The sequence below is a fragment of the Schistocerca serialis genome, chromosome 1, assembly GCF_023864345.2.
Source record: "Schistocerca serialis cubense isolate TAMUIC-IGC-003099 chromosome 1, iqSchSeri2.2, whole genome shotgun sequence".
Taxonomy (NCBI): domain Eukaryota; kingdom Metazoa; phylum Arthropoda; class Insecta; order Orthoptera; family Acrididae; genus Schistocerca; species Schistocerca serialis.
In genome coordinates, this window is record NC_064638.1 from 315,278,069 (window position 1) to 315,291,462 (window position 13,394).

At 38.4% G+C, this 13,394-nt stretch overlaps 1 protein-coding gene across 1 annotated transcript in view; it reads right to left on the reverse strand.

Moving 5' to 3' along the window:
* Positions 1–11,949: 11,949 nt before the first annotated feature.
* Positions 11,950–13,394, reverse strand: part of LOC126469706 (Hermansky-Pudlak syndrome 1 protein homolog) — a 152,234-nt gene continuing 150,789 nt past the window's right edge. Inside the window, exon 10 of the mRNA XM_050096892.1 lies at positions 11,950–13,165. Coding sequence (XP_049952849.1) covers positions 12,988–13,165 — 178 coding nt within the window. The 3' untranslated portion in view covers positions 11,950–12,987. The remainder of the gene's footprint in view (positions 13,166–13,394) is intronic.

Consider the following 13,394-nt stretch of genomic DNA (forward strand, 5'->3'; position numbering starts at 1 on the left):
CTTGATTTCAGTAAGGCATTTGACTCCGTCCCGCAATGCTGTTTACAGAAAAAACCTTGAGCTTATGGAGTATCAGAGCAGACCTGCAATTGGATTCAAAACTTTCTTGCAGCTAGAACTCAACACCTCGCTCTTGATGGAACTAAATTGACAGGTGTAAAGGTAATATCCAGAGTGCCACTGGGAAGTGTGATAGGACCACTGCTGTTTACAGTATACATAAATGATCCAGTAGAAAGCGTTGGACACTCTTGAAGGCTATTTGCAGATGATGCAGTTGTCTATACCAAAGTAGCAATGGCAGAAGCTAGTAAGAATTTTCAGAATGACCTGCAGAGAATTGATGAATGGCCCGGATCTGGCAGTTGACCCTGAATGTAAATAACTGTAATATATTGCGCATACATAGGAAAAGATATCCACTACTGAAGTGCTACACTATTGATGACAAAAAGCTGGAGACAGCGTGTGTCGTAAAATACCTAGGCGTGGCTATCCAGAGCAACCTTAAGGGGAATGACCATGTGAAACAGATAGTGGGAAAAGCAGACACCACACTCAGATTCATCGGCAGAGTCTTAAGGAAATGTAACTTATCCATGAAAGAAGTGGCTTATAAGGCGCTTGGTCACCCGATTCTTGAGTATTGTTCATCCATCTAGGATCGCTATCAGGTAGGACTGATAGAGAAGATCCAACAAGGAGTGGCGTGTTTCATTACGGGATTGTTTAGCTGGCTAGAGAGCATTACGGAGATGCTAAACAGACTCCACTGGCAGACGTTATAAGAGAGGTGTTGTGCACCATGGAGAGATTTACTATGGAAATTTTGGGACAGCACTTTTCAGGAGTAGTCAGACAACATATTACTTCCCACCCATATATGTCTCGCATCTTGACCACAAGGAGAAAATTCAAGAATTAGGGCGAATACAGAGGCTTACCGACAATCATTCTTCCCATGCACTATTCACGAGTGGGACGAGTTTGGAGTGATCAGATAGTGGTACTGAAAGTACCCTCTGCCATACACCATTAGGCGGCTTGAGGAATATGGTGTAGATGTATATGTACCGGTTTGACCAGCCTTACACTTTTACTTAATGTAAGTAGGTGTTGATGTTCCCACAGATTTCTCTTGGTAGATTTTGAAGTTGCCAAATTATCTTGGGGAATATGTTTGCTATTTGCTGAATAAAGACAGCCTGAAACATGTACAACCAACTGATTTCAGACCTTTAGCATTTGATAAATTTTAACATACAACGGAGGTGTAACTTTGAGAGATGTTTTATTTCAAACTCTGAAACAATTACAGGAATCACTTCTCTAAAACCAAAAAGTGAATATTTTATAAATAATACTGAGGCAGAAATTGATACATTAAAAAATCTCATCATTACACATGAAGAGCAAATCGGAGTAAAGACTGACAATTTACTAACATTGCTCACGTTAGAGCAATATAAAACTTCCATTACATGATTTGTACAAATTGTCATGTTGCAGTATAAGTCAGTGAAAAAACATTTTTGTGTATGTGACCTGTAAAACCTTATTTAATGTCTCATGAACACCTCAGTTTATTCATTCATTCATTCATTCTTACACAGATTCCTTTTTATGGATGTTATCATTCGCACACAAAGGTTTACATAAGAAATTCATAATTCAAATATACACAGTTTACCACTACATTACAAACACAGAGGAGCCTGCTTCAAACAAGAGAAATGAATCATAAGACACCTCCAACAATATACTCTGGCATTAGATTGCATTGAGTAAATTACTGCAATATTTCGTACAAGCATATTCCATCCTTTTTGTCTACTTTGTAATTGGTCGAGCTGCCTATTTATGTGCAATAATTTTAAGTTGTATGAACTCTTTAATGAAGTAAAAATTATTATTTGGTAAATATCATAAAGATATGTTTTAAATTTATAGAATTCCTTTATGTTATTGATCTTTTTTGGTAGTTTATTATACACTGATGAGTCAAAACATTTGGATCACCTGTTTAATAGATTTTTTGTCCATCTTTGGAACAAAATACTGCATTCTTTCTTCATATCAGGGATCATACAGTTTGTTGGTAGGTTTGTGAAGATATATGGCATTAGATGTCTACACACAGGTCATATAATTCACATAAATAACAGGCTGCTGACTTACGCATGCGGTGATGATCCCCAATAGTGACCCAGATGGGTTCCATAGAATTTACAGCAGGCAAATTTTGTAGCTGAGACATCCACTTGAGTTCATTATAATGCTCCTAAAACCACTGTAGCATGGTTCTGGCACAGAGACATGGGCAATTACACTGCTGGAAGATGACATCGCTGTTGGGGACGACATCAAGCATGAAGGGATGCAGGTGGTTCACAGCTGTCAGCGTGTCTTCAATTACTACCACAGGACTCATGCAAGTGCAGGAGAATGCCTCCCATATCATAATACTGCTTCCATCAGCCTGTGTCTGTGGTGTGCTGCACATTTAGAATCGTCGTTCACCTCGATGATAGTGTTTGTGGAGATGACTATCAACCTAGTGTAGCAGAAAAGTGATTAGCCCAAAGAACCAACACATTTCCATTGATTGATGGTCAAATCCCAATGGTCCCATGCCCACTGCAATCATAACTGACAATGACATTGGATCGACATGTGAACACATAGGGCTGGTCTGCTGCAGAGCTCGAGGGTCAACAATGTTCGACAAACGGTATGCTCATGCGTGCACCAGCAATGCGCTCTTTAGGCAGAGATGCCACAGCATCTATTCTACTTTGCAGGGTAGACAAGCCTCCAAACCCCACTTTCTGTGAAGTGTTATGGACATCCAACTGTTTAGTGCCTAGTTTAATCTCACTGTCCTTCTACCCCTTTCTGCAGATACTTGCAAAAGTAGCACATGAAAATTCCAATAGCTTCACTATTTTCAAAGTATTGATTCACAGGTTTTGTGTAATCATAACCCGCCCTTTGTCAGTGTCACTTATCTCAATGGATGTCCTCATCTGTAGTCTGTACCTTCACTGGGGTGATCTCCCATCTGTCTCTGCTCTGCTTACATACTTTCGTTACTGTGTCATGTGCACGCAACACCAATAGACAGCATCGAATGTCGTGGTAGGCAGTGGTCATGATGTTTTGGCTTATCAGTGTATATCTTGACTCCTTTGTAAAACATAGCAATTACTGTACCTGATTTGATGATAATGCGTGGAGCTGTTTGCTGCATATTGCTCGGTTTCTAACTGCAGTTTGGAATATATATTTTCACTTGGAACTGTCAGAATACCCCATTTTCTGAAAGCTCAAAGCAGTGAGCCGTTTTGAGACTCATGCTCATTATTCTGATGGCTCATTTCATGCAGTTTGAACACATTCTGAACATTTGCACCCCAGAACATTATGCCATAACTGATGTTAGAATGGATGTGCGCATAGTATGTTGCTTTTAGGCATGAGCTATTTCACAGTGGTTAGTATTCGTAAGACATAGCATGCATACCTCAAATTTGGCACCAGAAAACGGTCATATTATTAGTCATTTTTTAACATTAAGAGTTACTTCATTGTTATTTGACCAGTTTCAAATTGCCGTAAGTCCCTTTTCAACTTTTACTTCTAACATTCTTGGTGTCCCATCCATAATTATAATATTTCTGTCATCAGCAAATAACACAGTTTCTCCTTGTGTGGCCCACAGTGTGAAGTCAGTAATGTAAATGAGAAACAGTACTTGGTCTAATGTGCTCTCTTAAGGAACTCCAATGTTCAAATATTCAGGGTCTGGAAGATGTTTCCCCATATAATTAGAGCCACTTGAAATTTGGGATCTCTCTGCACTCTGTCTGTTAGGTAAGACCTAAACAATCTCTTTACCACCTACCTCATTCGTAGTGCTTCGAGTTTAGCAGAAAGTATTTCATGACCAACTGTGTCAAATGCTGTACTGAGCTCTAGGAAAATGTCTGTTACATGTTCACCTTTGTCTAGGACCTCTAAAACTACTTTTGTAAATTTTACTGTAGCAGTGCCTGATCCCTTTCCAGACTTGAAGCCGAATTGTTCTTTGTACAGAAGTTGGTATTTAAATAAACCGTAAATCTGTTTCTCATAATAGTTTCTATTATTTTTGAAAAGGAAGACAATAAGACTTTTACGCTGCTAATGCAGCCTTTTGATAGACACATTGGAACTTCATGTAGACCTCTAGACATCTTACTCATTACTCAAGTAGTTGTTAACACAATTGGCCAGGTCCATATGGTTATCTATTAAACGATCTTTATTTCTAATTTTGTGTATATTTGCTTTGGCTTTGTGTTACCAGTTTCTTCTTCTCTCTTGCAATAGATAGCACTGCGACAAAGACCACTGACTTGCAAGGAGAGGTCGATGATTTTGCCATCAGTCACAACAACTGAAGGATTAATCTATTTTAAAAATAAGTAAACACGTGTTTGTTATTTTGTATTTCATAATTTTTCAATTTTTTTCTCAATGGTATCGATTTTTCTGTTTTCCAGCTGAACATAAAGTGGATGTACTCCCAAAAATCCTTGTTTTGAGGCATAATTTGCTTTTGTTGTGTGGCATGTCAGGAAAGGGGTGTCATTTGTATCAGAGGGTGTTATATGCAGACACTATACCGTGGCAGTTTTAGGTCGAGGGTGTTTTGGTCTGTGGTTCCTAAACATAGAGGCAGCAGAGGCCAGGCCTAAACTACATGTTTAAGATACTGCCAACATCAGTAAACAATTGATCCGTAGCCATTGGCGAATTTTTTGTATACTCCGCTTTGCTTTGTGTTGTGCATTGATCATGGTTTTCTTTTCTTAGTTTGGAATGAGTGAAGAGACTAAATGGGGTCCATGGTGGGGTTTGAGTATGGCCTTCACAACACCGGGAGGCAGTGCCCATCCCTTATGAGTATTTCTTAAGTTCTGCTTACACAGGAGGACAGAACATGGATATAGGTTTCCAGACCTGCATGGAAGAGGTGGGGCTTGATCCCCCACTCTGTTCCTCACCCCTCAGGCCATCCAAGTTCTCTGTTTATGCAGCAGCTGACTGCCACAGTATAGACTTTGCAGTTGATAGCGTATATGTGCACTGGAAAATATAGCTTATGTTTACAGGTGTACTTTAATTTCCAATGCAAGAATGGAAGTATTTTGTTCAGTATTTTGCTGTTACAAGGGAGTGCATGTATTGGAAAATATGGTTTATGTATATGGGTGTACTGAAGTCCCTGATATATGGATGGCAATTTTTACCATTACACTGAGGTGACGGAAGTCATTGCATAGCAATATGCACTTACACAGAGGGCGGTAGTACCACGTACACAAGGTATAAAAGGGCAGTGCATTGGCAGAGCTGTCATTTGTACTCAGCTTAGTCATGTGAATACGTCTCCAACATGATCATGGCTGTACAATAGGATTTAATAGACTTTGTATGCAGAATGCTAGTTGGAACTAGACGCAGGAGACGTTCCATGTTGGAAATCATTAGGGAATTTCATATTCCAAGAGCCACAGTGTGAAGAGTGTGCTGACAATAGCAAATTTCAGGCATTATCTCTCACCACAGACAACGCAATGGCAGATGGCATTTGCTTGATGAGCGAGAGCAGTGGCATTTGCTTAGAGCTGTCAGTGCTAATAGAAAGCAACATTGTGTGGAGTAACCACAGAAATCAATATGAGACATGTGTGAATGTATCTGTTAGGACAGTGCCATTTAACTTGCCATTAATGGACTATGGCAGCAGACAACTGATGCAAGTGCCTTTTCTAACAGCAGAACATCGCCTGCAGCCCCTCTTGTGGGTTTGTGGTCATATTGGTTGGACCCTATATGACTGGAAAACGATGGCCTGGTCAGATTTCTCCCAATTTGAGTTTGTAAGAGTTGCCTGTAGGGTTCAAAGTGTGGTGCAGACCCCACAAAGCCATAGACCCAAGTTGCCAACAAGGCACTGTGCAAGCTAGTGGTGGCTACATAATGGCGTGGGCTGTAGTTACATAGAATGAACTGGATCCTCTGGTCCACTGAACCGATTATTGACTGGAAATGGTTCTGTTCTGCTACTTAGAGACTATTTTCAGCCATTCATGGACTTCATGTTCCAAAACATGTCACCAGGCAACAATTGTTTGCAACTGGTTTGAAAAACTTTCTGGACAGTTCGAATGAATGATTTGGCCACACAGATTGTCTGACATGAATCCCACTGGACATTTATAAGACATAATTAAGAGGTCAGTTTGTGCACAAAATTCTGCAGTGGCAACACTTTTGCATTTAAGGATGGCTATAAAGGCAGCATGGCCCACTATTTCTGCAGGAGATTTCCAATGACTTTGTTGAGTACGTACCACCCTGAGTAGCTGCACTGCACCAGGCAAAAGGACACCTTAAACAATATTGGGAGGTATCCAAGGACGTAGCCAAAGAGGGGATCCAAGGGGTCCAGATCCCACCTGTCACCTAAATGAAACTACACGTGACCTAGTTGCTGTGTAGCGAAACTGAAAAGTATTTTTGATTTTCAATAATATCGTGAAAAAGAGATTCGCATATCAATAGTCAGCAAGGCCAATAATAGATTTACACTGTCTATACATTTGTAGGGCGATGTACTTGAGGACAATATTATGGAAATGGAAGAGGCTGTAGATGAAGATGAAATGGGAGATGTGATACTGCGTGAAGAGTTTGACAGAGCACTGAAAGATCTAAGTCGAAACAAGGCCCAGGGAGTACACAACATTCCATTAGAACTACTGACATCCTTTGGAGAGCCAGCCCTGACAAAACTCTACCATCATTGAGCACGATGTATGAGACAGGCAAAATACCCTCAGACTTCAAGTAGAATATAATAATTCCAATCCCAAAGAAAGCAGGTGCTGACAGATGTGAAAATTACCGAACTATCAGTTTAATAAGCCACGGCTGCAAATTACTAACACGAATTCTTTATACACGAATGGAAGAACTGGTAGAAGCCGAACTTGGGGAAGATAAGTTTGGATTCTGTAGAAATGTTGGAACACGTGAGGCAATACTGACCCTATGACTTATCTTAGAGAATAGATTAGGGAAACGTAAACATACATTTCTAGCATTTGTAAACTCAGAGAAAGCTCTTGACAATGTTTGCTGGAATACTCTCTTTCAAATTCTGAAGGTGGCAGGGGTAAAATACAGGGAGTGAAAGACTATTTACAATTTGTACAGAAACCAGATGGCAGTTATAGGAGTTGAGGGGCATGAAAGGGAAGCAGTGGTTGGGAAGGGAGTGAGACAGGGTTGAAGCCTATCCCCAATGTTATTCAATCTGTATATTGAGCAAGCAGTAAAGGAAAAAAAGAAAAATTCAGAGTAGGAATAAAATCCATGGAGAAGAAGTAAAAACTATGACGTTCACCGATGACATTGCAATTCTGTCAGAACAGCAAAGGAGCTGGAAGAGCAGTTGAATGGAATGGACAGTGTCTTTAAAGGAGGATATAAGATGAACATCAACAAAAGTAAACTGAGGATAGTGGAATGTAGTTGAATTAAGTTGGGTGATGCTGAAGGAATTAGATTAGGAAATGAGACACTTAAAGTGGTACATGAGTTTTGCTATTTGGGGAGCAAAATAACTGATGATGGTCGAAGTAGAGAGGATATAAAATGTAGACTGGCAATGGCTATTCACAACATAGAGGAGACATTGAAACACAAACAGGAGCAGTGAAAAAGACTCGTAAAGTATTAAGCTTTCAGACAAAGTCCTTCTTCTGAAACAGAAAACACACACACACACACACACACACACACACACACAAACACACACGCATGCACACACAGCCTCCAGTCACTGGAGCCCAACTGCGACAACTTAAGACATGAGCAGCAATCTGCAGGGACGTGTGGTGGAGGTAGTAGACGGTATGAAGCAGGAAGGGGGAGGAATAGCACGATAGGGGTGGATAGAGATGATGTGCTGGCTGTGGAAGTGTGCAGGGACTGTGGGGCAGAATAGGAATGCTAGATGCAGTGTCTTGAGGCTGGGGCGGGAGAGGTGGAGGGGGAAAGGGAAGGGGTGAAATGACAAAAGACTATTAGGAGCATTACTGGGATAGAAGGCATGTGTAGTGGTGGAGTGGAAGCAGGATAGGGAATAGTTGGGTGGGGGGACATGCGAAGGCTTCATTCTTCACGAGTGAAGAATGAAAAACAGTTAAGTAAGTCAATTGTAAATTGCAGAAAATACTGCAGAATGCCAAAAACTGCAAAGTGCAGATGTGAAATGAAGCCTGTTGACACCATTGACACCAACCACTGCTAGCAAGAAGGGAAGGAGCAGATTATGTAAAGAAACATCAATAACAATGGAGGATGCTTTGTAAATAAAAGTGAAACACATCTGGTGTAATTCTTTTTAATTAGATTGCAGTCATCTCAAGACAGATAACCTATAGTAACAGATGTTAACAGCTGCTGTGGGAGATGGCTACACAAACCAATATATTAACATAAAGGTTGTCATAGTGAAACCACCCAAAACAACTACTGTAGCCTGTACCGGAAATACTAACTACTATTTCAAGAATGGGTTATGATAGTTGTTTGGATGGTTTCACTGTGACAACTTTGATGTTGTATCAGCTTAAGAGGAAAATGGGTTGTATTTTAACTGATTTGTCCTATCTTACATCCAGTGTAATTTTGAGGATTGGATCAGGATAGAATTGCAGTGGATTCAGTAGTATTTGTTCATGACCCAGTTGGATTTCAAGTGCTAGACCAATGTATAGAATTAATGAGAGTTACAACATGTTTTGCCGCTCTAAATCTGTAAGTTGATCGAAAATAAAAAGAGAAGAAATGTAAATTGGAATATATCTTTGTCATGAGATGATGATTTTCGCCACTCTTTGGACTGAAAGTTTAGATTAGTGAAGTGAGGTATGGGTAAAGAGTGGGTTCAGTAGTGCAGAACATAGCACCAAACTCTGAAAGTGTATAATAGGCAACATTTAGTGATATTAACCTAAAGTATACAGTTGGCCTTGATTAAGTGATTAAATGCAGCAGCTGACATCAGCAGTCTGATCTACATACCACAAGTGAGCCTTAGCGTAGTGGTTTATTGCAGGAGCTGATACTATAGTGCACATTAGAGAGATCAAATCACAGAGTTTGTTCATGAGCAAAATACTTCTTTAGAACATATCTACCAAAGTTGATCTGAATTTCAAATAGTGACTGAAGGCATCTGAAGTGGTGTAGTACATACATTATAGGAAGGATTAGATTGAAATATAAACAGTAATCCACTCCGTTGATGTAGTTGCATGTGGCTAGAGGCTAAGAGTCAGATTAAAAATTGTTGTGCAGATAGCCACAAAGGAAAATTGGCAGTCAAAAGAACAGGTATGATATTCAAGATGCACACAAACAATTGTATGAAGTAATGCCACATAGGTCTATAGAGTAACTACATAAATGGAACTGCGAAACTGTAATAAAACCAATTTCAGCTATCTTCTAAAAAATGCAGACTCTTGACTGTCTCAGCTGGGATGTTATCCACAAACTGAATCATAGGCGATACTACTCCTATACGAATCTTGCCCTACAGCCAGCATTGTCCAGTTCCTCCTTACTACATAGTATCTTCTGAAATCAAATAATAATGAATTTCATCATAAAGTTCTGGTAAAATCTATTTTCTGGATAGGCTTACAGCATTCTTCCCTTAAATCTTGTCATTCAGTGTGTTCATCAGAATGGAACATAGAACTCAAACATTCATTTACTTCTGTTTAGTGCAGCTCCTCATTAATGACACTGGTGCATTGCAATACAATAACATTACACTGGTTTCTGTTCTGCTAGTGAAATCTCATGGACTATACCACTACCAATATAGTGCTGTGATGAATGTAGTGGTTAACATCACTGGCTGGCACCAGCAGATATATGTTATTCAATCTTTATCATTAATAGATGGGTTTTGAAATTTCATATGCTTGCTTATTCCGAGATATTAGATTTTTGTATAAATAGCAGTCCTGTTTTTCCTGAACATGCATTCAGTGCTAAGTGTTGTACTTCACTGATGACGACCCTTTCCTTGGACTTGATTCTGATTATGATGTGACTATTTGTACGCAGTGGAATATCTAGATAACTGAGCCTAACTGTAATCACACAAAGTTCCTCAAGACTGAGACCACATAACATTAAGCAACTAATTGGCATGATTATCATGACAATTTTCAAATACTAGTTGTTCTCAACAAAATGAACTTAAAGCATACTGTAGTGTTTCAAAGCACTTTCATAAAAATAAATTGTACCATATTATTCCACTAATTTTTCAAAGCCATCATAACTACATTGTAGGTTTTAAGTGTTTGACACTAATGTGTTTTCGTACACTGCCGGTAAAATTAAAAGTAATGAGGGGTAAGAATAGCTTTTTTTTTTTCCTTCCCCCAAAAGCTCCACAGTTCTCACTGCTTTGCGAGGGCATGTATAGAGAGACTGGAGAATGAAAAAGCTAAGTGTTTCTTTGGATGTAGCAAAATTAGGTATACAAATAAGACCAAATTGCAAAATATACACTTTGCTGTCATGCTGAGATTGACTTCTACAGTAACATCTTGTAGATAATTGCAGAGGAAAAGTGGAGTCACAATGTCTCACCAGTGTAATTTTGATGACATCTGCAGCTAAGTGTTGCTCATCTTCCAGACCTCAATTATGTATTCAAGTTATACCATAATGTTCAGATCTCAATTAATTATCTGTATTTCCCACACCACTCATGTGTGACATTTTATTATATAATGATGACCGGAATGTGGCTCATTTTTATGATTATGTTCAATTGATTTACCAGATTTAAATGTGAAAATCTCAGCAGCAAGTGAGGGTACTGAGTTTTTAAAATATCACTAAATATACATTGCCATTCTTCAACAAAACTGAATTTAAAAATGTAACAAATGCTTTGTCCTCTACTTTTGTTGGTCAGTGGTTGCACACTAATCAACACTCTTTACTCCCTCTAGCAAAATTTTGGTAGTGAATGTCTTCTACTTTGCTCTTTTATTCTTGTACAGCATACTCCATCTACATTAAGCTTAATTTTTGCAAAGTCCTTGATGTTCACTTTCTAAACATTTCACAGTATCCATACTAAACTGCTATTAAGAAACACAATACAATACAATTTATTTTATTTAAAAGTGCAGAAAAGAGGACTTTAAAATTACAAAACTGTAACAAACTAGATTTTACATAACAAAACAAGGCAGACAATAATGCCCATACTCTATGGAATGGCTGTATAAAATAATGGTTACAAGATTTCTGTAAGTTTTTAAGATATTAGGAATGGCATTATGTCCTACAATGTCTCTGTGTGTCTGTATACAGTCACAAAATATGATTAATCTACCACAGTACATCCAAAACATGTTACTTATGTTATCATAGGACAGACACTCTTTACAATCAAGGCTAATCAAGTCCAGCAGACCACAAGTATGCACTCAGTCATTTATTCATTCAAATTGCTGCTGCATAAATATCAAGAATGGTGACCTCTGTGAAGCATAAGAAAAGGTAAAGTAAGTTCTCTTATTATTACATTAAAAAAATGATATGCAATCCTTCAACACTTGTGGTGTGGAGGAAGTTTGCTGTTTCACATTTGTACTTATAGCATGAGGACCACTCACTATAATTGTGTGATAGTCTAAAATCCCAAATTATTAGCAAACACGCAATGTTACCTAATATTTTCGCATTACACATGCTAGTAAAATGAGGCACGCACACACACATTTCTAAATTTTATGACCAATCATGTGTGACTGCTGTGGTTACCAGTTACCTTCTCCTTCATATTCCAGTCACAAACTGTTGTGCAGTATGTATGTAGTATCTTCCGCAATTTTTTTTTTGTAATTTTACGAGCTTCTCAAAGCCTTCTTTTACTGTCCTTTGTTAGGCTTCTCTAACTCTGAACAAAACAGTCCAGCTCTCATCCAGAGTTGTTAATGTCTTTGCTCACTTTGACTCCTACAGATCCTAGACAGATGAGCAATGTAACAGTTACTCTTTCAATTTACTTGAATTCCCCCTCCAAAATCAAACATTTAATTCCACTTCTACAGGATTCGTCGAGATACTTCTTTTTACACTCTTTTAAACAGTCTATAGCAAACAGAAAGCATTTTATTAATTACCGACAATGAGAAGAGTGAGACTGCTTATCTATTAAACCAAGTGTGGTATTGGTGAGTCTCCATACCTCTAATAACAAACAATATTTTACCCATACCGAATCTGGAGAAATGATTTTGGTGCCAAAGGATGGAAACTGTTATCTGTTAATGTGTTTTTCCATCTACAAAGCTCTAACAGCAGCCTGATTAGCTAGATACAGATAGTGTACTGGAATGCATATGTTACATCAACTTAAAAACAAAATTATGGCCAAAATAATGGATTCCGAAGGTGACATACTGTCAAATACTAGACTTCTGCACGATAATGTCACATACCACAATTCTTTAGCTGTAAAAAGAAAAGCGCTCACTTGGAGACATGAATTATTATTCACAGTCTTTCTTCAGTCATTTAATTTTATTATATTAATACTTGCTTAGTTTCCTCTTTACTTAAGAGAGCAGATGCTTTACTCATTTGCCAGCCACTGTGTAAAATATGCTGTCCATGTAAAACAGTTGTACGCACTTGTTGTGAACAGCAGTATTTGAAACAGTAGACTGGCATTTCATCTCACAACACAAGCTACGTATTGCACTACCTTCGTGTTATTTGAATAATGATCATTCAGTAAAAGAAATGCTGTTTCAGCTTCTTGAACAGCCTTACTGAGCACATTTTTGAGAATTCTGTCATTTCTACAGTTACAGTTACAGACATATCTCAAAGAATGTCCAGCGGATTGTTGGGTAAACCTGTAACCTCCCAGATGGTAGCTGCTAGTCGACGGGAATGTTCCAATACACATGATGATGTCGCAAGACCAAGATGAATGCAATATAGTTCAAAACATCGTATCTTACTGGGCGATGTCTTAGGAAAAGAGAGTTCCATGAGGTTCCTTGAAAAAGAGAAACAAACAGTAAGAAATGTGAAACATTAAAATGGGTCATCTTTATTGAGGCAGTTGGCTTATGATATAGTAGCAAATATTTTGTATTTGTGTACATATATTACGACACTATTCTGCAAGTAACAGCTTTCTTAAAATGTGATTTTAGAGTTATGTAATATCTGTTTTCTAAGTTGTGACAACATCTTTAGCTACAAATATTCTCACTCAAAAATAA